General features: G+C 43.8%; 1 protein-coding gene across 1 annotated transcript in view; it reads right to left on the bottom strand.

Annotated features, from left to right (window-relative positions):
- SFXN5 (sideroflexin 5) overlaps positions 1–26,053 on the bottom strand; it is a 93,192-nt gene that overhangs the window by 54,555 nt on the left and 12,584 nt on the right. The window contains exons 4-7 of the mRNA XM_009572723.1: positions 23,415–23,492; positions 7,260–7,286; positions 5,869–5,923; positions 3,901–3,926 (exon numbers count right to left, since the gene is read on the bottom strand). Coding sequence (XP_009571018.1) covers positions 3,901–3,926; positions 5,869–5,923; positions 7,260–7,286; positions 23,415–23,492 — 186 coding nt within the window. The remainder of the gene's footprint in view (positions 1–3,900; positions 3,927–5,868; positions 5,924–7,259; positions 7,287–23,414; positions 23,493–26,053) is intronic.

Below are 26,053 nucleotides of genomic sequence, written 5' to 3'. Positions count from 1 at the left end.
GAAATACACAAACATTGCATGAATGCAAGAGTTCAAAGTTGTTACTACTGGCAGCGAAGAGGGGTTTTCTTATTTTCCTTTGGCACGTTCGCTGTTTCAAGTACAAGAAAGAAATCCGATTTGAACATCTGAAGACAGGAGTGCCACCTGGAAGCACATGTGCTCCTGTTTAGGAGCCTGAATTTTGTTTTAAGAGAAGGGAATTGTTGATGTGTCATATCTGGAGCTGCAAAAACTCCTGCTTGGGTTACGAGCTCAGGTTGATGATCGCCGTCTCCCAGAGGCTTACGGCAGCCTGTCCCAGCACATCTGGCCAGGTGCTGCCTGCTGCTGCGTGAATGCGAGATGCCACAGGCTTTGCAAGGTCACCCATCGCAGCACCCAAGGCCACACACGCGTACGTTGCCTAATCAGTCCTGAGAGCATCCTTGGGACGTCTCAATACACCTCACAGGCACACCCTCTGCAATTCTTTAAAGGCTCCATCTCTTACAGAAAACGCAGCACTGCCAGACTCCTTCCTACCTTGTTTTATGGCAATCTTTCCTCTTAAAGCGTAAGAAGTTGAAGAAGAGGAAAGGGATGCAAAGCAAGGGGACTCTCAACAATCAACCCAACAAACACGGACAGGAGGATGAGTTCTTGGGTAAGAAACAGGTAAGATGAGATACTTCCTAACATCATTGCCCTTTTCGCCCATCCTGCACCTTAAATGTCTGATAGTTTCTGAAGAAGATGGGCTTCTTGTTGCAAAATCACACTTGCATCTTTCTTAAGAGTATAAAGACTGAACAACTCCTTTTAATTCCAAATACATTTATTTTCAGGACACTCATGTGAACTGAAACGTCTTCGAGGCATCTGGGCAAGAAGGCTGTGCGTTCACTCCCACACTCAGACCGTCTTCTGCACCATTTTCTTTAAGTTTATCCCTACAGAAGCTGAGAAGAAAGAAAATTTCCCTGTCAGAGCGCGGAGAGCCTGCTGCACGGAGGGCTAAACTAAAGCCATCTCCGCACATCTGCAGCGGCATCAGTTGAAGAGGAGGCAACTCTACGCTTAAGGACGTAAGAGAGAAATAACAACAAACAAAAGGGTAATAGGGTTGGGAGGCCTGATTTCATTTATTTTTCATTCCTTTCTCCTCCTCCTCCTCCAGCTTTTCCTCCTACAGCCTTTCGTGAAGTTACAGCTACTTTGTACGCTGGCCGAGCGCCAATCTGTGCAATTTACACTAATTTACCGCTTTCATTCAATATGTGGATCTTGTCATTAATTATTCCGTTGCCAGTCTTAGCCAAACGAATTCAACAGGCGACGAACCCTCTCAACCCAGGACTGACTTACGCCCCTGAAGCCAGCGGGCTAATGAGGCTCCGGAGGAGAGGGAAGTCTGCAGGCAGCTACTTACATTATCAGCTGAAGCTGAGTGCCGTGAAAAATAAAAGAGGAAAATAAATAAATAAAAAAGAGCACCCAAAATCTGTATGACTGAAAGAGGCACGTTTAAATGCAAACTCTCCATATGTGCAAGAGTCTGTCAAGAAATGTACAGTTTCACTTTTAATTACTGTCAGGGGAAAAAATAACTAAAAAGGAAAACAAAATAAAAAAAGCTTCTAAACACTAGAAAAGTACCAGCTACAAAATTTAATTGCCTATCAGGTGTGAACGGCCCTTCGTGGCCCCAAAGCCAGGGCTAAAGCTGCCGCTCGGACATCTGTCAGCTCTGAGCAGCCTTACGGTGCGTTTGCATTACGAGCTCTCCTCTTGCAAGCCCCAAGTCCTGCCTTGTGTGTCAGCAAGAGTCATCTGCAACACCCGGGTCTTCTCTACACTCTTCAAAACCTCAACAAGACCCCCCCATTTTTAAATGGCTTGGGAAAATAAGGTGCTTAAAGCTGTGGGTGGCAGCTGGGAACAGCAGCGCGGCTTCTGCTCCATCCTCACTGCCCGAGTGTTGGGCTGAATTTCCTAAATGCAGATAAATCTTCTTCCTTGGAGCCTTTCATCCCTGGGATGAAACACAAACCCAGGGTAAAAGGCTACAGCCCAGCAGCCACCTGGCACATCTCACCCCTACAGCAAAGGGAGATAATGCGAGCGGCTGGAATTGCTCCCTCCTGGACTGAAATCTAGGTGGGCAAACCCAAACTCTCCCTACACTTACATATACTCCATCCTGTTCCCACTCTGCCACTGCAACCGATTCTGGGGTCGAACCATAAACCTGAGCACGGAAAGGACGGAGGCTAAAAAGAAAAGCAAACAATTGCAACTCGGGGAAAGAATAAACAGCCGCAGGATTTGGTTGTGTCAAGGGAGTAGCTGCTTCGGCCAGAAAAGAAACGATTATTTTCAGCAAGACCTTAATCTCTTTCACAATGAGCTAAACCATACTGAATTATTTTGCATTAGCTATAGGGGGAAAAAAAAAACCCAACATGTATATAGGCAGCATCGTGTATTGACTGATAGGCAGTAAACCTGTTAATTCATAATCTGATCACGTTTCTGCTGGAATCTATGCGGGGTGTTTAATTGACCCCCGAATACCAGGACAATTAGCGCGGGTGCAATGGCACGCCGGCATGGCTTTGCGGGCGAGGACAGCCACGCTCGCTCAGCCAGAGCCCACCGCAGGCACATTAAGTCTCTCTTGAGGAAATCCCATCCCCCTATGTGAAATGCAAGACTCAAACTGTTTTTATGCTAGAGCAGGCTGCCAATTTTGTCACTAAATTTCACAGATCGATTGGCATAAATGTTACATTTTAATTTTAACATTTGAAACGTTTGGGTTTTTTTTTTTTTTTTTAAAATGACAAGAGGTTCCAGTTTATCCTTTACAGCTAGTGAAATTGGGCTCATCTGACAGCTCTCGGCTCCTCTGACAGCTCTGGATTTGGGCCGATTTCATTGTCAATTTGATCGTTAACTCATTTTTGTTTAACCTTTTCTTTTAAAATGCCCCATACAAAGTTACCACCAGACCCTTATGCACGACAACAAATAGTAACAGCCACGACGATTTCTGCTTTTAGGTGCTAGCAACCCCGCTATCGTCGTTTGGGAAAGGATTGTTACCTTTAAGCAAGTACTATGCCACGGTCCACTGGGTTTAGGAAGATTAAATTTAGCAGATTTTGCTCCTTCAACCATTTTAATATGCATGATCTAATAAGCTGAGCCAAGAGCTGGCGGCTAGGAGGACCAACTACCTTCTGGTATCAACTTTGGGTGATTTGGGGCAAAACTGTGTGCCTCAGTTTCCCCATCCATAAAATGGGGTTAATTAATTGTTCCTGTTCCTGAAGACGAGATGAGTTTTCAGCATTAGGAAGACAGGCAGAATTATCTCCCTTCTGGCTTTCGCTATCGAGAGCACCCAAATGCTTACAAATTTCACAATAACAAGTACAAACTAAAAACGCCCTTAGCAATAACCCCACGGAAAGCACTCGCCGTTTTAATTAATCAAGACGAGAGCGCACGACACCGGCCTCGCCGTGCTGTAGCTCGTCACGTTCAGGAAGCGACTTGTAAAACATGCAAATGAAAAAAAAAGTGTCCAAAGATGAAATCCAAGAGTTGCAGAAGTTGCATTTTGCAGGCAATGAGCTCATCTTGGTCTTCCCTTTCCAGAAGGGAAAGATAAAGCTGAAGATGTTGCAGGGGGCTGGGCAAACGACTAAAATAGATAAATAACCTCAAGCACAACGTCCACAGGGCAGGTTTTACAGGGCAAAGCCCTTGCTAATGTGCGATGGGAAAGGTGGAAACCCTGTGTGAACATGTCGCGAGGAGGTAAGGTGGAATTTGGAGAACCGTCTGCGAGTGCTAAAAAATGCATTTCTTGGTACTCGCAAACAAAGCGGGGAGAGATGTTAAAATACTTACGATGGGTGTTCCAAAGGGAATGTAACCTATTAAAAAAAAAGAAGAGATGCATGCATTTTAATACACAGTTTTGGGATGGAAAAAAATCACATCTAAGACATCTACCAGTTTAGGGTAGAAGCCACACCAGGCATGACGGGCTGCACGCACTTCCACCAGCTCCGTACCATCACGGGGACATCTGTGGACCTACACCTGATGCACCAAGCATCAACTAGAGCAGCCTCCTGATTTTTGCCCAATCTCCTTCCTATCCTCTATTTGCTTTTCTTGGGTTGCGGTCTAAGAGTTTCCCTAAAACTTACAACATCTTGACCCTAAAGTTTACTTCAGTAAACCCAGTCTGTGCCAGTAAGTGGTATTACTTCAGAGGGCATCCTGTTGTTGAGCTGGGCTAGGCAGCCAGCAAAAACTCAAATCAGCAGAAGCGAAGGGATGACAGCTCAGACCAGGAGCTGTTTGGTCCGGACCAGGAGGAGCTGGATGATGCTAACTGAGCTGACCTAGTGGCTTGCTGCCACGGAAAGGGGGAGATCCTGCCCCCCTTCCCAAGCTCAGTCACGCAATCTGTTCCCTCCCTTGTGCCAGCTCTGTTGCTCATCAGACCCTCCCACAACCTACCCTCACTAACCCAGGAGAAAACTCTCCAGCTTTCTGTGCCCCTTCCCCTCTTGTTGAGCCTGGTCCCACCACGGTAGCACACTGAAGACGCTCATGAAGCCACCTAACAAGCTGCAGAGCCCATGCCAATTAAGGAGCAGGACCATGCCACCATAGGTGGGACCTCTCTTTTTCACCATCTGCTTTATCAACCTCTCCGCTAGTGATTTTATACCAGGAGAGCTCATTTATTTCTACGTCAGTAGAAAAAGGAACAGGATATAAGCTGAAGAAAGTATATTTGCATCTTGGAGGAGAGAGGGATTATTTTAATCATAGGTGTAAGTTAAAGCTCTCTATATTAGAGATAAGCCTTTACCCCAAATCTTATTGAGCACCACAAAAATCAAATGCTTCACATTTTTCCCCTGCTAAGTCTGCCAATTTTTGTGCTAATTATAATTCATCTCTATGACTTCCACTAGAAGGTCTTAGAGCATTTTACCAATATTACTGAATTAAGCCTCATGGATCCAATTTACAGTCAGAAAGGGCAAAGACCTGAGAGGAAGAAAAATTAAAAAAAAAAAAACCAGAACACAGCAGCAAAGCAGTGGGTCCTGGCTTTTTTCCCCTCCACTTCACCCTCAACATCATTCTTCTTCAAAGAACTGGAGAACAAAACCCACCAACCCTGTTAATTTTCCCCTGTGCCCAGTATTCAGGTGAAGATGTTCCCCCCAAAAATACGGAAAAGGTCCTATTTATTTAAATAGGTCCTTTGGGAAAGGACCAAGGCTGCACTTGCATCCTCAAGAGAGCTATTCAACCCACAGCAGAGGTAGCTGTAGACCTGTGCATGGCAGAGGGACACCCCAAAATGGGAAGGAAGAGGTGACAATTTAATAATTAAGCAGCCCAGTTAGGCCACAGACAAGCTGATTCTTCCTGGGGTCCCAATGCCATGGCCCACTATTAGGTACCACTGCAAATGGAAAAACAGGGCTCATGCCATTCTCTCCTGGAGAGTAAAACTCTAAGCTGCTCGTTGGGCATCAAGCTTTGCTATTTACTACAAAATTAAAATGCCCATTATAGTGATGGATACCTCAAAAATGCCAGAAAAGACATTAGCTTGAGTCCACGTTAAAATATCTGAAGGAAAGGAGAATATTAAGCACTAGATCTCACATAGGCTTTAGGATCCTAATTCTCCCTGATTGCAAAAGGATTTAGACATTTGAATTCCTTTCTGATCTTGGTCTCAATGTTGACAAGATGCAATTCAAAAACAGGAGCGGGAAAAAAAAAAAAAATTATACAAATTCCCAGTAAAATTAATGATTGTCTGATCAGGACATACTATACCTGACATTCGGAAAGGCATGAAGATGGTCTCGTTTGTATCGGGATGGATGATGGCCTGTAAAACAGTCAGCAAACAGACACGGTGAAGGCACAGCAACAGTTGGCAAGGCGCAGCGAAGCCAGCGCTCAGCCTCTACAGATATAGCACCTTCAGCCCGAGAGCACCGGGGGACTTCATGCGTCTCGGCACCCTCCCTGCTTTTGCAGCTCCGACCAAAGGCAGTTATTGTTCGGCAGCTGCCACAAAACCTCCTCCTACCGCTGCTTTCCCCTCTCCTTAAATAATTTAGCATACGTTAATAATTTAGAAGTAAATAATTTAACCTGAAATATAGAAAGTGGTTCTTTCTTGGTACTGTAATGTCCCCAAAGGTCACCCACTGCTGTACCTTAACCCCGGGGGGGGAAATGCAGATTTAGGAGGGGAAAAGGGAAAACTGTTTTCTGTCCCTGCCTGTTTTCAGCATCTCCACCGAGGTGCAGCTTAATGTCCTGGCTGAAACTCTGCCCTGGGGAAGAAAGGAAAAGCCCTCGCTGGGGCAGGGGGGTGGGAGGGCAGGACTGCCTGCTCGGGAGGGAGCGAGGGTGTAAATCACTTTATGCTGCCCGTGAAGGGGATGGGTTGCGGGAGACCCCCTGTAAGGACTTGTGTGGCTCAGCCACGGTGGACGGATTCAGACCAAGGAACATCTTCCCCGTCTGCAGGTATGAGCCCGCACGGCACATCATAGGAAACCTGAAATGCTGCTTCAGGATCCGGCTGAGTTGGGGTAAAAACGTGCAGGCATGGCCCGCTCCGGTTGTCACCATAAGGGTCACCCAAATAAAATCCCCTCACATGCCACGGGATTTGGATTTGCCAGATAATTCAACCTTTACATGTATCCGCAGCTTCTCAGCCAACGCTGGCGGCTGTGGACAGCCCAACCTCCACGGAAATCCTATATCGGTTTTACTGATAAACAGACAACAAAGTTCACTTGGCCCATTTTTACCAAATTCTACAATGAGCCCAGGAGGTTGCACTGGCATTAACTGGCTGGGGATGAAAAATCAATCCCCAAGCGATCTGGGACTGCACAGGAGGAAGGTACGACACAGTTACAAGCCTTACCAAAGAACTGTCAAACTATTTTCAAAAGACTGGAGACAAGAAATCTCTTGACTAGACAGGAAGGAGAAAATGAAGACATCAAAATATATAAATACAAAAAAAAAAAATCAGACTCTTTGGTGGCAACAGTGTTCTCTGCATTTACATTTCTGTGGCAAGACAAAACAGCAACTGGCAAAGTCAGTAATGGAGGAGAGGACAGCATCGGTTAGCAAAAAGGAAAAAAGCAGCAATAGTTGAAAACAATCATGAAATATAAAAAAAAAAAGCGTATTACCTGCTTTATTTTTTGAGCTCCCCACAGCTAGAAAAATAAAAGAGAACATTGCATTTAAAAAACACGGGCAGTGTAGTTTTATACCAAACCCCAAATATTCATCTTTTAGCTGCTGTAGTAAACGAACGGAGGGACTGCTGTAAAACAGACTCATTTTCTGCATCCTTCCAGGATGTATTTAAAGATCCTTTACACACGCCGAGCTCCTTCAAATCTGTGTGGCCAGTACGACCAGCAAGGCAGAGAAGATATTCTTTCTTATATTGAATGGTAAGAAAGAATAACAACAGCCAGACTTCACGCTCTGCTATAAGCTTTACGAGTCGAGAATTATCTCAGTAACTCTGCTGCACGTAGATCTGAAGGTAAATTTAGCGCAGCCTCTCCTTGGACGAGCTTCCTGCGGAAATTGAGGCTCGCTGGGGAACAAAGGTGGAGCAAGCCCCACAGGGAAATACAAGAAGTATCTCTTCAAATAAAACCTGGATTCAGAATAAACCACCGCTAGTTTTCATTTTTCACAGGGAAACGCATTGAAAAAATGCTCGTGAAGAGGAAAAATCTCATTTAAAACTCTCACGAACGCCTACTGTTATTTACTGACTGTAATTCAGCAGCATCAAAACACCTCAAATCTGGCTCAGACAGCGGAGATCTATGAGCACCGAGGAAGAAACATCGTACGTGAGGTGCAGGTAGAGCTAATGAGTAGGTGCACAACATCAAAAGATGCTCTGGCATATACATAAACCCATAGTTTGCCCCCTGCTTAATAAAGCCAGAGGGCTTTCCTCCACAAATTACACCTAAATGCAAATTATAATCTAAAAAAAAAAAAAAAATCCCCATTTTGAGGTATATAATTCTAGAGAAGGATGAAAAACCAGGTCTCCTGTAAACTATCACAACAGATTAATTGCTTTTACTATTAAGAACTGTTCTGTTCAGCTCAAGTCTGGCTTCAACTTCCAGGCACCGGCTTGTGTTACACCTCTGTCTGACAGTCTCCAGCCCTGTCTATTTTTGTTCTTCACGCAGGTACCTGGAGCTGCTAAAGCCACCTTTTAACCTTCGCTTAAAGAAAAAAAAAAAAAAAAAAAAAAAATTCATCCGAGCCAGGAGACTGGCTGTTTCGTTGGCAAGGCGTGTTTGCCAATCTTTTAACCACCCTCGTGGCTCTTTTACATCTTTCCAATTTGTCAACATCCTCTTGAATCGAGGACGCCAGAAAGCAGACAAATTATTCCAACAACAGTTGTACCAGTGCCAAACCAAGGGTAGGCTAACCTGATGAGTTCTGCTCTTGCTGTTGATGAATCCAAAGACGGCGACAGCTCTTTTTGCTTGGAGAGTTCACGATTACCCACCAAAATACCTACCCGAGCGCCGCGCGCATATTCGGCAATACAGGCATTCACGCTTAAGATTTTATTGTTATTACGGTATAAATTAAGCCCCATTCTGCCATTCTTCTTCACCTGAGGTTTAGTGCCTTCCCCAAATTCAAATCCATTAAAATACTGTTGGAATAAGGTAATTACTCTATTATAAATAGCATAAATTGACCCACTGATACTAGAAACCCCAGTATTTCACTCCAAATTCAGCTCTCACTCCAGAATTGAAGCTCCGTGATGAACTCCACTGCGTGCGATGAGTTACTGGGATATCTAGATGTCACAGGCTGTCCTCAGGGCTCTTTCCCGAGGAAAACTTCCCTTTTTAAGGAAAATCATTATGCCCCATTTTACAGTTGAAAAATGGAGGTTGAGGGACATGAAGAGACAATCTTTGTGGTTGGCAGAGACAAGATGTGTCTACCCTCACCAATCCTAAAATCCAAAGGGTGGGAGGCTGCATGCCCAGACAGCTACCAGAACTTTCCTGCACCTGCCTGCCCACCAGCTCGAGAACTTCCACGGACTGAAAGAGGAAGTTCTCGAACTGCAGGAGACTACCCAAAGCGTCCTAGTAACCCTGTGGCTGCCCAGGTCTCGTGTATCTTAGCTGTGAAACGAAACCACAGGATATTCCTCTCCAACTGCAAGCACCAAGACTAGCAAAAAGGAAGAGGGATGGTTTCTGAGCCAGCACTATGGCTTTTTTGGTCAAATTATCTAATTTCATTAATTGATCCCAATATTTATGCATTTTCCTGCTGCAGTGCAAATATTGTTAGAACATGCGATTTCATTACTTCTCAGAAAGAGACTTTACAAGATGCACCTGATGAGTCACCTAAAGATTCTGCCAGCTCATTTTCACTTTTTTATCCTCTAATTCATTTTCTGTCTGCAGCATTTTTCAATAGCTCCAGTATTCTGACGAGTCTTGCCAGCTGGGGGGCTCGTTTCTGAGAGCAAGTCTCTATTTTTGCTGGGGATTTCATTCACGCTCTCTCCGGCCATCTTCGAGAAGCAGCCAGATTTTTATCTCATTTACACAAGCGTGAATCCAAAGCATCTCCCCTGGAGCACGTGGAACGACTCCAGATTCGTGCTCAATTTATGTTAGATTTAGGTCCACGATCTCTAAATATAGTCAGCCTATACTGGGTGGGTCTCCTGTAATAGATGATCTCCCTTTACATCAGCTTTGCAGTATATTACTGGCTCAAAGCTACATAGGGGTTTTGTCACCGTTCAAATTTGGGTGCAAGAACCAAACCTGCTCATAGATGGATTTACTCCAAAGAAGCCCAAAGGGCGAGGGGGCAGGAGTGTTGGAGCACTGTTAACATATTCCACTATCCGCCCAGCAACCTAAGCAGGGAACGATGGACAAGCTTCTCCAGCCTGTGGCCATTGCAACCTTCCACTAGGACAGATCAGGCTCTGCTTCATGGAGATGTCCTTCATGGTCATGGAGGAATCGGCTCCAGGACTGTTCGCAAGTGCTCCCAGCACCAGCATTTCAGGACACTAGACTCATGGATGAGATTTCCATCCATCCTTCCCAGGATTCTGTTCTGTCTACAATTTTTTGAGGAAGAGATACTCACCACTTTGCTCACCACCTACAGCAGATAGCTTCAAAACCCTGAACTCAGGAACTGAACTCAGTGACACAGAAACATTATGAGCTTACGACGTTTAAGGATGGGTATCAAAGACTGCCACGACCTAAAGAGAACCAAAGCTGCGGTAAGGAGCCAGAGACTGAAATAACTCTCGGGGAATAGATATGATCTTTGGTTGACAGGACATTCATTAGCATCCCTTATCTAGCGGCAGAATTGCAGCTCAGAGATAGCTTTCAAAAAAAGTATTTATTTAAAGAATATACCCACCCCAAATCTATTAACTAACACCTGCCACTATAAAAACAGTACAAAGGGTACCAGTTTTTCTTAAGACATTAACTTCCCTCCTATTAAATACAGTAAGATTTCATGGTCCTGGACTCAAAGATGGGATTTTTTTTTTTCCCCCTCTGCACAAAGTTTCACCTAGATTAGAAAACCATGTTTACAAATTGTTCACCCTTGTTTACAGCCGGCTCCAACTCTGCTAAAAGAAGCGGCCAGCTCCAGCCTACGCGAGTGCAGTTGGCTCTATCCAGACCACCTACTACATCGCTGAAGCTGGCCTCGGGTGTCTAAGGTCAGGAGAGCACTGGCAGATTCACACCACCTACTCCCTTGCGTTGCCAGCAACCACCTCCCTACAGTCAATGCAGACACAAAGGCAGATTTGATGTCGGGAATCTGTAATAGATGCTCTAACGCTTCCCTCCCTCGACTGTAGGCACCAAAAGGATCCGAGTCCCATGCATAATATAGTAGTAGACATTGAAATGATCTTAAATCCATGGGTGCGTGCTCCGGATATGGCACGTCAGGAATAACTCTACAGAGAAAATCTCTTACTGATTAACCGCACGTTAAACATGCATAATGACAAGGCACAGTTATTTTCAAAGATCTCATGAGGGATCACACGGTAGATGAGCCCTATGTGTAAGAGAAAACACAGCAGTTTAAGTTCTGCAAAGACTAAGTGGTCTACCTGTGTTAGACTTTGCACCATCATCACTCACAACAGTTTGCAAAATTTCCCTAGTAAAGACAAGGTCGAAGAGAAAATCCTCAGAAGAATGAGTATTTTTAGTTAATTTATTTCATCTGTCCAGCCAAGTGGAGACAGAGTTCCATCTCTCAAAAAAAAAGGGGACCTCATCCCCTTCCCGCTCCATCAGTGAGGTTCTCACCCTTTCACGAGACCCCACCTGCACCCAGGAAATCTTCATTTTAATAAGGTAACAGCCTGGAGTTTGCACCCCATCAGAAATTGCCAGTAGTTTCACACTCCAGGAGTTGTAAGGTTTATTAAAGCAAAGCTCGGATTATCTATCCCACACTGAATTCCAAATATTGGGTGTTGGGAGCGGAACGTGTGATGCAGCAAAGCTCGTTCTGAAGAAGAGCAAGCTGCTTTCATGTGCGTGGCCATTTGGAGGGACGGCCTCCAAAACCAGATGCACTTTCCAATAATCCCAATTGTTTAAATGATACGAAACCAAAGGAAAAAAAGAAAAAAAAAAAAAAGAAACAAGAAAACCTTGCTCAAAAGGCATAACTTAACTGTTGGAAAATTCACTGAGGAACTCTTCAGACAGGAAACAGGGATCTGGCATCGCATTAGTGTCAAGTGATAGTGATGACTCTGAACAAGTTTTAACTTCATTCTAGATCCCTTAACTGGTAGTCAAATGGCCAGGGTAAAACACCGGAGGTGGGACTCATCCCCTCTAACAGACGTCTACAACATAATAAATACCTACTGCGGCAAATTCTCTGGATTTCCTTTATGTCAGTGGGCAGAAAACAAGCAGTTCGACTCATCGCAGCTAGATGACCTGTACAGGCTGGACAACCTGCTCCCCAGCAGTGCTTGCTTCTCTCCGTTGACTTTAAGATGGGACCTACATGATTAGTTCTGGCTCAAATTGGGTTTGGCTCAAGATGTAAAAACATCCCAAAGCGTCAAGCACCTGCAGCTCGTACCAACTTCAGCATGGCTTACAAAGATACGGTTTCTTTGGATTCCAATGGGAATTTGATGGAAGTTGAAGATTTTATGTTAGAATTTGCCAGACTTAAGCACTACACCTTTTCCAAACATCTCCCACAAATCTAGCTGAGCAGATCTGGTCCCTCCCTGGGGCCACCAGCTTGAACCAGAAGCACTCATCAGCAGCTCCACCACACCAGCAGGGTTAGCTCATATTAATCTTCATTATAAGGTTAAATATACTGGAAAACTCACATGATCCCTTTTGCCAGCAGCACCGTGGGACATTTCAATTTGAAACTGCTCTTTGCAGCCCTTTTGGGAAGAAGGTAGAGTCTGCAGCAAAAGCAGCTAGAGAAGAACATCCATCCATGGCTTCACCACTGAAGCCCCACTTGCTGAAATAGAAGGTCCATCCCAGACAACAGGTGCTCCTCACTGATATTATTTCACTTTTATTTCACTATGATTCTGAGATTTTTTATTGTTTTTGAGTTTAAACGGTTATGGATGAAGATCTCCCAAGTGCCCACTGCATTGCACTCTCCAACACATCATCCTCTCTTACAGCACCACATTTTTCCCTACTGCCTTCCTAGTTATTAAAGGCATTTATGGTGATCAGTCTACTCCAGGCAGCATCCCCAGAACCTCTCAGCAGGTAACATGAAAACAAATAAGTATCCACCTATTTTTAGTATTTCACTAAAACTAAACACCAGTGCCAAATTCAAGGCAGTTTGGTGCAGCCCGACAGAGCTACAACGCGTTCTGCTTTGCTCTCCATCCATACTTTCTCCCCCAGGAGTGCGATCACTCATGCTTTGCATGGCTTTCTCCCACTTCTCTCCAGCTTTAGTCCCAAAATCCCACTTCTTGAAAAGTGATATTTAACGTAGAGACAAATGCACACTACAGGCTCCAGCCAAAGCACTCAGTTAGGGCTGAATGCTTTTAGCAAGATTTATAGATTTACAATGGTGGAATCCCAGACCTTTTGGTTCCACATTTAATGTCACCTGAACGTCTGTAAACCTGGCTGATGTGCCTAACCCTACCTGCTAATATATATGGAATCTGATGTCTGGCTTTACTAATAAACATGGAAAACAAGGTAAGATAAACCACTGTCTACACTTGCTCCTCAGTAGGAAATCTCACCAATGGACCTTTTACAAGCCTGCTCCTAATAATCTTCATTATTAAAAAGGTTTTAGCTCTAAGAAGATAAAGTTCAAATGACCCAATGCGTGGGATAAATCGCAAAGGGTATCTACACATTTTCTGCCCTGCACTTAGCACTGAAATAAGTCAGCAAAAGAGGCACCAGAAGCCACTGCTCTTAGATGCCAATGGAAAACTCCTTCCCCGTCCTAAGCATCGTTGAGTCACAGCGCCACGAGCTGCTGCCCGTCTGCAGAACCATAAAGCCTTTGAACAAAAGCACGTGTTGAAGAGCATCGGCTGAGATACCTGCCTGCTGAGATACCTGAGATACGGCAAGGCAAGCGCCTCGGCGTTGGGAACCGGATTGGAAACCACGAGCAATTCCAGTGCAATACACAGATTTACACAGATACAAAACCAAGTGTAGGTGGAAACAGAATCAAGTCCCGACTGATAAAAAAAGATAGCACTTAAATAACACTTTGCAGCTTCGCAGCACTCAATAAACATTAACTAATTAATCCTCACAGCATTCTACTGGAAAGACTTAAGCAGAGTAAGAAGCACTCACAGAAAACCGTTACTCGCACCAGGGTTGCAGAAGGACTTAGACCCATTACATGGTTTAAAGTACAGCTTTGGAAACCAGGCTTGCTAATCCAACTAGGTTGCTCAAGACCAGATTTGCTTCAGCTTATTTTAGCCATATGGAGCTTGCGAATCTAATTTGATTTGTAATCTAGACATGAATTTAGATAAACTCTCTTAATCCTCAAATGATAAGATGAAGCAAAGCAGGTTTGTAATTGAGTAGGAGCATCAACAGTAGCACTTAGCATGGTTTCTTTAACGTGCGTTAACCTACAACACGTCTGCCCAAGCTCCCTAGGTGACTTCTGTCCTCTGACAGTCTGGAAATGATGCCTAAAAAGTTTGACCCATCTTAGTGTCACAGACAATATTTAGATTGCAGAAGAGAGAAGGTCCAATTTCAGCCCTTGGACCAGCACACAGACTACTTTCTCGCACAGAAAAGGAAGCAGCAGGACAACCGATATATCTACGTTTTATCGTATCCTGCAAGAGACCAGAGGGGAAAAAAAGTACAGTTTACTGCAAATGGACCTCTTCGCTCTTCATCAACATTGTTAAGAAAAGCTATTATTCTCCAAAAGGGATGCTGTTTAGACTCTGATAGATTCATTGTTCTCTGCTATGTCTGGGACAGCATGAGCGGCTCTTCCCGCTGCTAACAAGATTGAAGGAAGAACACGGTAATAAATATATGCCCATTAAGCTGGTGAGCCTCTTTTCACTTCACTGATACTAATGGGGAAGAAATGAAACAGTTTCAAAACAGCAAGTTGCCAAAACTGCATTTGGAAAGGCTGAAGAGTGAGAAGTCACAACTGACACGCCACAGTTCATGCTCCGCCAACGCTCGCAGGAAGGGGCTGGCTGGAGAATAGCAAGTGTCTGTCTCCAAGGGACAACTTCAAAAAGCTGCATTTTTCCTCTCACTACAAATCATTCAGTTTGGGTTTATTTTTAATTTTTTTTTTTTTTCTTTTTCCCTCCAACCACCCCCTTATGTTGAAGGGGGTGAAGCTTTCAGGGTGGAGTTTCTAAGGGTACCAAATCGGGTAACAGAGCCTTCTCGCTGCTATCTTGTTTTCTAACAAATAGATATTCATGCATCTTAACATACATGTATAAGTAAACATACAGTCAAATGAACAGACAGACTTCCAACAGTAAATGTAGGGACCTATGTTGGACTAGATGACCTCCTGATGTCCCCTCCAGCCTGAATTAGCCTACGATCCTACAGTAGACAAAGAGGAAGATCCGTATGGATCAAAAATCTGAACACCTGGTGTCTCGGAGCTACAAGGATTTTAGTCAGCAAAAGATGCACAGCTCAAGATGTTTAGTCTTGGTCTTATGAAACCTGGATTAATTTCCTACCTCCATCACAGACTTATCTCACCTTCAGCAGCTCAAGCTAGTATATGTTTATGGTACCACAGCCCCACCACCCCTCCCCATCCTAGGCGTGCACTCCATCCCCCACATTGTACAGACAACACAGAGCAGACAGAAAATACAGGGAGCTGCTCAAGTCAAAAAATGAAGCATTTTGGGAGTGGGGGAAGGGAGCTTTAGTTTTTATTAAGATCAGCTCTCTGAACCAGCTGTGCCAGTGCAAGCCAGCAAGGAGGTGGGAACACATGGCCGGGAGGAGAGGAGGCAGAGACATGGCAGTGCCGACTTAGATCAGCTCACGCTGCCATGGCATCGCACTTTCCCTTGCAGTATTCTGGGCACAGAACAAATATGTACCAGTTCACATATAAAGTTCAGGGAATGATAAATTTAATAGGTACCATCTTTATTGTGGGTGCATATTTAAGGACAGAGTCATCTCTGTAAGACTAAGGGCTGCATATGTACAAGGGTTGCATTTAGTTAATTATACAAGTTTAAACCTCTTGTTGGCCCCATGCTGGCATTAAAAAATAAATCCTTGCACAGAAAAAGCATCATTCACTCTTGCAAGTCCTTGTTCAGTGCACACGAAGCGCCCTCAGACACTTCTGCTATTCTGTGGCTCTTTACCTCTCTCTGCTGGCAGGACCATAGGGAGAAGCTGGGGTGCCAGCCTGAGATCAGGAGCGAAGGGACAGAGGGGAGGTAGAAGAGGACAATGAACCTTCATCGCCATATTTCTTAGACTGTCTTCTACTTCTTGTTTAGATACTAAGACAGAGTGGTATGAATCTATAAATGGGGCAAATCAGGGCTCTGATCCTAACTTGCTCATCAGCCTAGGCTGCTGCTTGTTTGGAGCGATATTAGGCTGATATTAGGCTGATAAGTAGTGATACTAGGCAGTGATATTAAGCTGATAGCAGCTATTTCTACCCCAGTTTCAAAGGCAAAAATGATTCAGCGCACAACTGACAGGACACATTTTGCTGGGCATGCCAGCAGTGTAGTTCTAGCATGGAATTACTGCAGGGAATTCTAGCAAAGAAAATAAAAATACAAGGCATTTTGGGAGAAAAGCTGAAAGTCAAGAGCAGCCTGAAGTTCCCCAGCACTGATACCTTACTGCAGTCCTTCCAAGGCAGATCTTCGGTGCCTGAACATCTTTGTCAACATCTGATGTTCATCGATGTTTAAGAGGGCTTTTCTGCCATGCACATTTCTGCAGCACTGAGCACAAAAATCACACAGTAAAAAGCAGCTGTGTCGTAAAACGGGAGTGATTTAAATCTCTCTGTATCTGATAGCCGCCGAGTGCTGCTTCTCTTAACTTTTACCACTGCTGACATGCCAGCATCAATCTGTTCCTCCAATCTGTGCTGGTCTGTTGGACAGGTTGGGAAAGGGACTCGCACACACAGAGGACACAGATGCAATCCTACAAATTAGCGAAAGAAGCCTGAGGATAAAGGACAAAAGCCACATCATTATGCCCCGCAGTTGGTACAGCCCTTTGGTTTGAGGCTAAACCTCAGCACCGACCCTTCCGAGCTAGAGAAAACGTCCGCTTTTTAGCAAGCTGGTGCTTCATCCTTGTTTATCAGGCTGATATTTTACCACCCCTGTTTTTATAGGAGAAAGTATTCCCTCAAATGAAACCTTTTTACTCCAGCGGAGATTCCCTCCAGGAGGCAGTCTGGGGAATTGCCTGCCCTGTTTAGAATTGGATATGTTACAGTCTATACCTTCTGCTGCAAATTGGCTCTCAGTGCACTTGTGTGTGTCATTTTCACCTACCCACTCGCAGATCGCACCAGCCACCGGAGCTTCGTGCGAAGGGCCGGATTCTGCCAACCCCAGGAGCCGCCGGTGGAAACCGTTATTAAAAACGGCTTGTAGCAGTGGGCCTTTTAACACATCTCTCTCTTGCCGCGGAGCGGTCTGTAAGGAATGTAAGCTAAAAAGGTTGCTTAAGTATAATGAGAGACAACTTAAATGAGGAGCACAAAGTGCAAAGAACATAGGAGATGAAGAAACTCTCATAGAAGGGCAGTAATACAACAGCATCTACGGAGCTGGAAAAGACAGGACATAAATGACAACTGAACCAGTTTCTCCCATCAACATGAATCCCACACATTTCCTTTTTTTCCCCACTTCTAAGGATCCTACTAGTTTTTAGCTTCCTCCAGGACCGGGAGATGAAAGGAGATACACGCCAGCAGATGACATGCCGGCACTTCACATGCACTTACCCTCTGCAGAAGGACATCGATGGATGCGCTCACCAAGCAGAACCAAGCAATAGGAAGTTTATTAAACTCACCAGTTCTCTTGAAGTTTTCAGAGCAAAAATTTGTAAACCATTATAAGAAACAGCTGTTTCTTCCATCAAACGCTTCTGGATCCGTGGAGTTCAATCACCCAACGCAGCGACACACAACCACCCAAAATCCCCCACCAGGAGACCAAACCTCCCCAAAGCCTTCAGGGAGCTTGTTCTCCAAGCATGTTCTCCAATCCTATTAAAATATCTAACCCAATTGACCAAGAGAACAGAAATACACCCCAAATGGTTGCATTACCAATAATATCTTTTTATTTAGAGAAAAATTATTAAATCATAAGAGCCTATCAGAAAGGGAGCTTAATTACAGTGCGGGGTATTTCCACTACACAGAATGTTTTTGGTTGGTGGGATTTTAATAAGTGGAATGTGAAACACTCAACTTCATATCTAATAAAATACAAGTCTGGCTCTTAAATATTCAAAGGAAAAATTGGGTAAAGAAGCTAAGCTGAAGAAGTGGAGACTGGAGCATGTTTTCTTGCTCCAATACGTAGCGCTGAATAAATACTTACCAAGCAGCTATTTGTCCTCTGTTTTGCCGAGTACATAATTGATACACCTATGATAAAAATCATGTTTTTAAAACATTTTTCTAATGTAGGAAAAACCCCTATAGATTCCCTCAATAAAAAGCTATCAGCAGTCTAGCAGCTATTGACAGTTAAGAGATCAATTCTTCATTTTTGCTAATGACGCCCAAGAAATAGGTTTTTACCATCTTGAATTAATGGTCATTTTCCTGAGCGGTGAAATCACTCCAGTTCAAGAGCAAGTACAGAAGCTACTGGATGAGTGTGAGACCTGAAAGTGGAAGAGATGTAGGTGTTGGCAGTGCTGGTGTCCATGAATCATCGCATAGAGAGTAACTGGAGTGAAGCAGCATTTATTCTGGAAACTGGCTTAGAGATGGTCATGGGGAACTGGAGCAAAGCATGATTATGGCTCTTGAGAGTTTTTTTTTTCTTTAGGTGATTATGGCTCTTCAGAGGTTTTTTTCTTTAGATAGTCCATAATTGTTCCATTTCAGCTCATTTTCAAAAATCTGCTCTGAAAATGCAGAAGAGAAAGACTCGCTCTACAAGAACCCTGTCAAGAAGATAAGTGTGGAGGAGATACTTGACATTACATAGCTTTAGGCTTTTATATTTTCCATTTTTCAAGTGATGAAACCATTTCAGCAAGCAATATAGATTGTGCTGAGCTGTTGTTATGCTTCCAGCTACTGCCTGCCATTCTTCATGAGAACCACGAATTTCTGAATGAGGGGAAAAAATGGAATTTGAACACTGTCAAACGCGCCGTACCACAAAAGTGGATCAGTCAGGAGATTAGTGAAACAACTCTGTCAAAACAAGTTGTCTTCTTGATCTCAAAGCTGATATTTGGGGGGGTTGGGTTCTTAGAAAGCTAATGCGTTAAAACTCTGTCCAAACTGTTATTTTTAAAGGCTTCTAAGGTGATCATGATTTTAATTCTGATTATGAAGCCCAGAAGACCATCCAGGCATTCCTTCTACACATGTGCCATATCCAATCCATGCCTAAAGAGCCTGTTATAAGGGTAGTAGTTGCATTTCTAAGGGGTTCTAGCAACCAAACCTGAATCAGCTCTTAAACAAAGAAGGTAAAGGTGAGTGCTTCTCTCTTGAGCATCACATGAAGTTCTACCCGGCCTTTTTGATGAGTAATAATAGCGAATTAGCCTCTCTCAGATACAGTTGCGTTACCACATCAGATGAGCCAAGTCACTAGTCCAGTATACACTTCTTGCCCACAGTGAACACGAGGTGATTAGCTCTGTTCACAGTCAAAGAGGGGTAAAAAAAAAAAAAAAAAAAAAAAAAAAAAAATCAGTCAAAAATCAAATTACCTCTCATCTGCTGTTCTTCTGCCAGCATGTGGCAACTTCATCAGTGCATCAGAGGTGTATGTGACATTCAGTTATCAGCTACGTAAAACATCAGACGGCTCAGTCTTTTATTCCAACATCAACCCATCCACGCGAGCCACAAAGTGGGCACCTCTCCAGAGCTGCATCGAATCCCTTTCCCAAATTAGCACTAGAACAACTGCAAATTGTTAATGCCTTGTAGCCAGAGTCCATCTTGCAGATCATGGTGCACAGAAGAGCCATAAAAATGGTAAAACTTACCTTGAGGAAAGCAAAAATGTATTCTCCAAGCATCTTTGGTTCACCGGTAGAAAATTTGGGGTGATATCTACGCAAGTGAGATGCTTCCCCTCCCCCAAAGCAATCAACCAGCACATCGTATGTTCTGCAAATGCACCAGTAATTAACGAGACACTTACAGCTGTATATATCTGGCACCCTCGTATTTAATTCAGCACTGGCAAGCTTGCCAGCTACCCAGATCTCCCCACACGCTCCCCCCCATCTTCCCTCTGCCCTCAGAGGTAGAAAACAACCAATGCTCAGAGTGCAAGTTTCGTGGCATACACCGAGATCGGCATCCAGCCCTACGTCCTGCATGCAGAGACAGCAACCACAGCCCTGTTTCCATCTGATTGACTGTTAGATCTTCCTCTCCGTCTCAGAGAAGGAAAGGAGGGTATTTGGCTAATCAATATGAGAAGTACCCAACGCCTGAGGTCACCACAACCTCAGCATTCAATGAAACCCCCTTTTCATACAGATCATTTGGGCCTTTTAGTTCTTTGGTAGAAATGGTCATCATTGGCAAAGCTAAAAGCTCAGCCTTATTTTGTGACCGCGGCACAGCAGGAAACACAAAGGCAGAATGACACCATGTGAGCTGCATGACAAGAAGATGCCCCAGGGGATGGAAACAACTAGTGCCAATGAAAGACTACAAAGATCACCTTTGATGCAAAGAGAAAAGGACATACGAATATCCACGTGTGCAATGATTAATTGCAGTTTTCAGTGCCACAGCTTAAAACTGCAAAGTAATGCCCTCCTACAGGAGAAGTTTGTTTCTAAATTGGTGGCCCTGCTTGAGAGGATAGAGATATTCACCCATTTGGCAATAATGATGCTTTCACAAGAAATAACCAACAACCACATTTTGAAGATTTTCACCCGCTTCACTGCAACCACATGCAGGCAAGTAGTTTATTCAAGTCCACTCAAGAGCGCACTTGGGAGAAGAGCATTCAGACAAAAGGGACTCAGGGTTTTCAGGTGTCCCTCAGGGAACGTCACCATCATGGCCAGCCCATCATGCCACACTGGGAAACTCCTAATTAACCCAGTCAGAAGTTCCCATTCACCTTCACCCAGATGGATTGCAAGAGTGCCAAACAGCGTTTGATGCTTTTATTGCCCCGTTTACCCCTGCTAGCTCAACTTCCCGCTTCATTACAACCAGCCAACTCCAGGAGTGAAGAAGGACCTGCTGGTTTCGTGGATCCTTTCTCCAGGTTAACAAGGCAGCTTCGGCTGCTTCATAATTGTGGTTGCTCCTGTCCCGCTGCAGCCCGAGCACACTGATTGTCATCTGCTTTCAGGACCCTTCCATCTTTTCCTTTTTTAGAGTGGTTGCAGTATCCCGGGTGAACATTCAAGTCTCACAACCTTGGTGGGATCTGTTCAGGGCTTGCTCACCTCTCCCTGTGGTTTGGTTTAATTAATGCAGCAAAGCATAGTTAAATACAATAACAAGCACATGCTGCAATTCCACCCCAGGCTCCTCCTGGGAGAGCTACTTTATCCTACAGTCAGCAAAACTACATAAACCCCTCTCACATAATTGACACTGTGATCAAAGCGAACCATGTCAAGATTTTACTACAAAAAATATTATTTTTTACACTGATGTGCTAACATTTCTCTACGAAAGGCATTTTTGGCATCATTTTCTCTCTCCTCCTCCACCCCGTATCTTTATTTTAGACTCAAAACCCTCCAACTTGCATAACAAGGTTCACCTCCTGCATACGTTGTCATGACTGAGGGAAACAAGAAGCGCGATACTTTTGTTTGCTTTCTCTCAGTGCAATTCTGAATGAACTCTGGGTATATCCGAGGTTTGTCACTATGCAAACCCAAAATGTAGGTCAAAAGTCTGCGTGGTTTGCCACAGCGAATGGCTTGTATTTCATCTGCCTGAAGGCAGATGGGAACTGAGTCATCTGCTGCTGCATCATTCTTTGCTTTTCTCCTTTCCTCAACCCCAGTTTCTTTTTTCTTACCATCAGATTATGGTTGAAAGAATGCAGTGACATCAAAAGACCAGGAGAGCAATGCCTCGTACCACACATCATGCAGGGAGGGGATATTTCCCGTTTATTTTTTGTCAAAGCCATGCCTCTTTCCCAGCACAGCACCTGCCGCCCAAGCAGCCACTTTGAAAAGTGAATGCAAATCTCAATTTTCTTCATTTACCTGCTATAGTTTTCTTTCATGAGAAGAAATTATCACACGTGAACAGGAAAAAGAGCATTATTTGACCTATGGAGCATGGGAGAAGAGCTCTCTACCATTTCCATCACTGTTTACTTGGGAGGTGCACTGGTCCTTTGGCATGGTCGCTTCTTACATCTCCTGAAGCAGGTCTGCCAATCAATTCATGCTTTCTTTATATTACATTAAATTACATAGGACTGAAGTCTTTTGTGCTGGATGCACAAACATGTACCGCAAAAACAGCCCCTGTGTCCGTGTTATGGTCAAGTGTCCACATACAGAAAAGAGTTTGAGATAATACCACAGGAAGATCGATGATCTTTGTTTCATGCTACTGATTTGGAGGTAAAAGGCTCAAAGAGCAGTCTAGCCCCTCTGCAATACTCATCTCTGCTTCCACAAGTTTCATGTGTTCATATAGATGAATATCAGACAAAAGTCCAGAAAACAGGACTGACAGGGTCTTGGAGAGACCACCCAGCCCATCCCTCTGTCCCAAAGCAGAATAAAGTTCTACCAAAAATGACCCTTTTCTCAGCAACTGCCTAAACTCTGCTAAGACCTTCGCAGCAGTAGGGTTTCCACAACCTCCTTCAGCTTCCATCCCAACAGTAGGAACATCACCCAGCAAAAAGTAACACTATTGATGGTTTAATCTACAACATGAGGACATGAGGGGGTTATATGTAGCCCAAACAACATTTATTTCAGTGAAGGAATGGCAATTACTATAACCAACAGGAACACAGTAGGAGAGGGAGCTGATGCATCACAGTTGCTGGTACAAGAACCTACAGGACTGACAGCAGGGTTTCCTTCAGCTAAAAAAAGAAAATTACTTTTTTTTAATTTCACAAGCACTTTGCAAGGGAAAAGAAAGCAATAGCATTGGCCAAAGGTAATTGGTAACTCTGCAAGTCAGAAACCCCAAACTTTCTACTTATTCTAAATAAAAAACTTGTATGCTTGTACTGCAAGCCCCTGGCTATCACTTCTGTTCAGCAACATTTATCACGTGGGAACTTCAGAACAACCCAAATTCACTATAACACACTGGCAGCTGAGTTGCAAGGGACCAGAAGCAACACTGCAGAAGTCAGCAATCAACTGAACAGAGCCAAACAGAGAAACACCAAAAAAGCCCTGCAGTAGTGCATTTGAATGTAGACACAGCCTAAGATGACACCTTATTACCCCCTCCTTTAGACTACAGGAAGAAGTAGAAATTTAACAAAAGGCTTTTTCTCTTACCTCTTTGTTGGTGACCCCTGGGGGCAAAGTCCCATGTTTGTAATCCTCCAACAACTGCACAGCTTCCTTCAGACGGCTCTGCAAATAAAACAGTAGCATGGTCTGCAACATCGGTCCTGCACTGAATTGTTTTATTGAAGGCAATGAATTTAAGTTATAGAATTATATCTTCTTTCATGCAAACCTTATGATGGTCCTTTTACCCATATGATATTTAAAAAAAAAAAGGATGCATGGACACTTGTTTTGCTGGTAGGCACAGCCCTGCTGTTTTGTACCTAACTACAGAAGTGGTATAGAGGAAGAAACAAAAGAGAAAATACAAAAAACTCCCCCTCACAATGCATCTATGGAAGACATCGTAAAAACTTGAGAGTCTTCAGTGTGATACCAGAGATTTGATAAATCTCGGAGATGAATGAGTTCTCACTTAAAGGTAGAAAAGAGTTTAAGACAAAACGGATACATTTAGGTGCAATGTAGAATACCCTAAAGACATCTCAGACATTGGTATCACTCCATGCCAACTCTCAGACGAGTATCTCCCAGTGATGTCAACAGGGAAACAGCTTGGACTGAAGACCTGACTTTGCCCCCACACCCTCTCCCAATGCAGGTACTGGGGAGGTATAGCTGAAGGGAAGAGCAAGGTAGAAGCCTGCACATATTAAGCATCACCACTAAGAACTCAGTGCCCGCTAAAAAGTTACAAAGCAGCAAGTTTTAGCCTGATTTCAGCACAGCCATATAAAGAAGAGCAGCTCCACGGCATCTAGCTTTTAGCGGCATGCAAAGCGACATAATAGCACCGCTTCGTAACTGTGCGTTGAAGTCCAAGTCGAGTTAATTTATCTGAAATACCATGACATTTTCATATACTTCAGACGGATCTCAGAGTGCTGCTATGATGAACCGCTGACCTGTGCTGCTTTTTTACGGCGCCTGTTACACACTCATTCAGACGGGGTTTTTGCAACCGATTATGTTCTCTCTAAAAATACCAGTCAGTCATCAGTGCAATTAGAGTTAGAATCTCACTGTCACTAGTAATTCAAATATATGCATGTGTAAAGAAAGATCTTCCTCACATTGTGACAAAATAGAAGAATAAATACATTTTATGTGTTCAAGGGATCACAAGAGCATTAAGCCATGCTACCGGCCTGTCAGAATCATCAATTTTACTCCAGAACAGTTATTCATATATATAGACATACAAAAGAAGTGTTCTGCAGTTCAAGCAAAGTTTATATATACATATAATACTTTCAAGAACTGTATACATAATAATTTCAAGAAATATACATAGTGTGCATATATATGCATTATATTATATAGAGTATATATATACACTTTATATAATATATATTTCTTGAAATAAAAAAAACACAGGGCAGAAGTAGACACGTAGAAAGATTCTTTGATTAGTCCAAGCTAAAGAGGAACAAGTCAGGATATAAAGAGCGGCTTCAGTGGGGTTAAATCTGCTTATTCAAGCCTGCAGAAAGCACCAGATCACCGAGTAACGGCTCCCAAATATTTAAAGCCAAACAAATCACTCAGCTAAACGTTTTCAAAAGCCTCCTGCAGGTTATCTGTCATCCAGATGAGTAACATCAACTTCATTTGACATTTCTGCACTAGCTCTGTTGTTTTGGCAGCTTTTCTAATATTAGTGCCGGAGGACATTTCATAAATACAGAATATTTTGTCTAAAATAACACGTAGTGTGATGGTGGCTCATCTAAAGCCCTGTAGTTTTAGTGTAATTGTGTCAAGGCTCCTCATCGTCAGTGCAAGCTCTGCTCTCACAACCCTCCTGTAAATAAGGCGAGCGTCCCTGAGCTCATTACGAGCTCGCGTCCATGGGATCGGCTGCAGGGAAACTACTTTTCTCTCTTTCATGCAAACATCAAAGAGTACGTTTCCTTGGAAGCGCCAGCAGTTACGCCAACCTGAAAGCGGCAATTAATGAATGACTATTGTCCTTAAAACATTCAATACTCGGGACATATGGAATAGTGGCAATTCCTTCACTTTGCAGAGAAAGCTGGTTGGGATCGGATCCATGACCGTTTTTACACTGGCTGAGCTCACATCATCAGCAGCACGTTATTTCCAGCCCTGGTATTTTATATATGCTTGCCCTGATTAGCAGCTACTCAGCAGAAGTGGAGTCTGTACAAAGACGGCAAATGAGGCTTAGCATCAGATAGGAACGACCTCTGCAAAAAACTGTATATTCTTGGCAAAATGTGGGCTCAGAGATGAGGCTTGTTCATGTTGGGTGCTAATGCCGAGGTCAGTGCTACCAGCCTGAAGTTCACGGCCCTGTGTCGCTACACACGCGTAACAAGTGATAAATTTTTTGTTTTCTGCCCTATTTCTGGGTCTGTTGTCCTGAAATTGGCTCCCTCTGAGTCAGCCTGTCCCACACTCCATGCCTGACATGCCCCTGCAGAAAGAGCTGCAATCGTCCTTCTTGCGCTTTGCTAAGCCACTTGCTCAGGACTTCCCAGAGCTGCTCTGGATTTCTCTTACCAGATGGGACTTAGATCCACTCGCAGATTTTGGCATCATCCTCGACTGCTGGCGCGTTCATTCCCAGTCCCGAAGGGGACTAGCTACGTTGAGAGCAT

The sequence above is a fragment of the Fulmarus glacialis genome, unplaced genomic scaffold, assembly GCF_000690835.1.
Source record: "Fulmarus glacialis isolate BGI_N327 unplaced genomic scaffold, ASM69083v1 scaffold430, whole genome shotgun sequence".
Classification (NCBI taxonomy): Eukaryota; Metazoa; Chordata; class Aves; order Procellariiformes; family Procellariidae; genus Fulmarus; species Fulmarus glacialis.
This window is presented reverse-complemented; position numbering and strand designations above follow the sequence as displayed.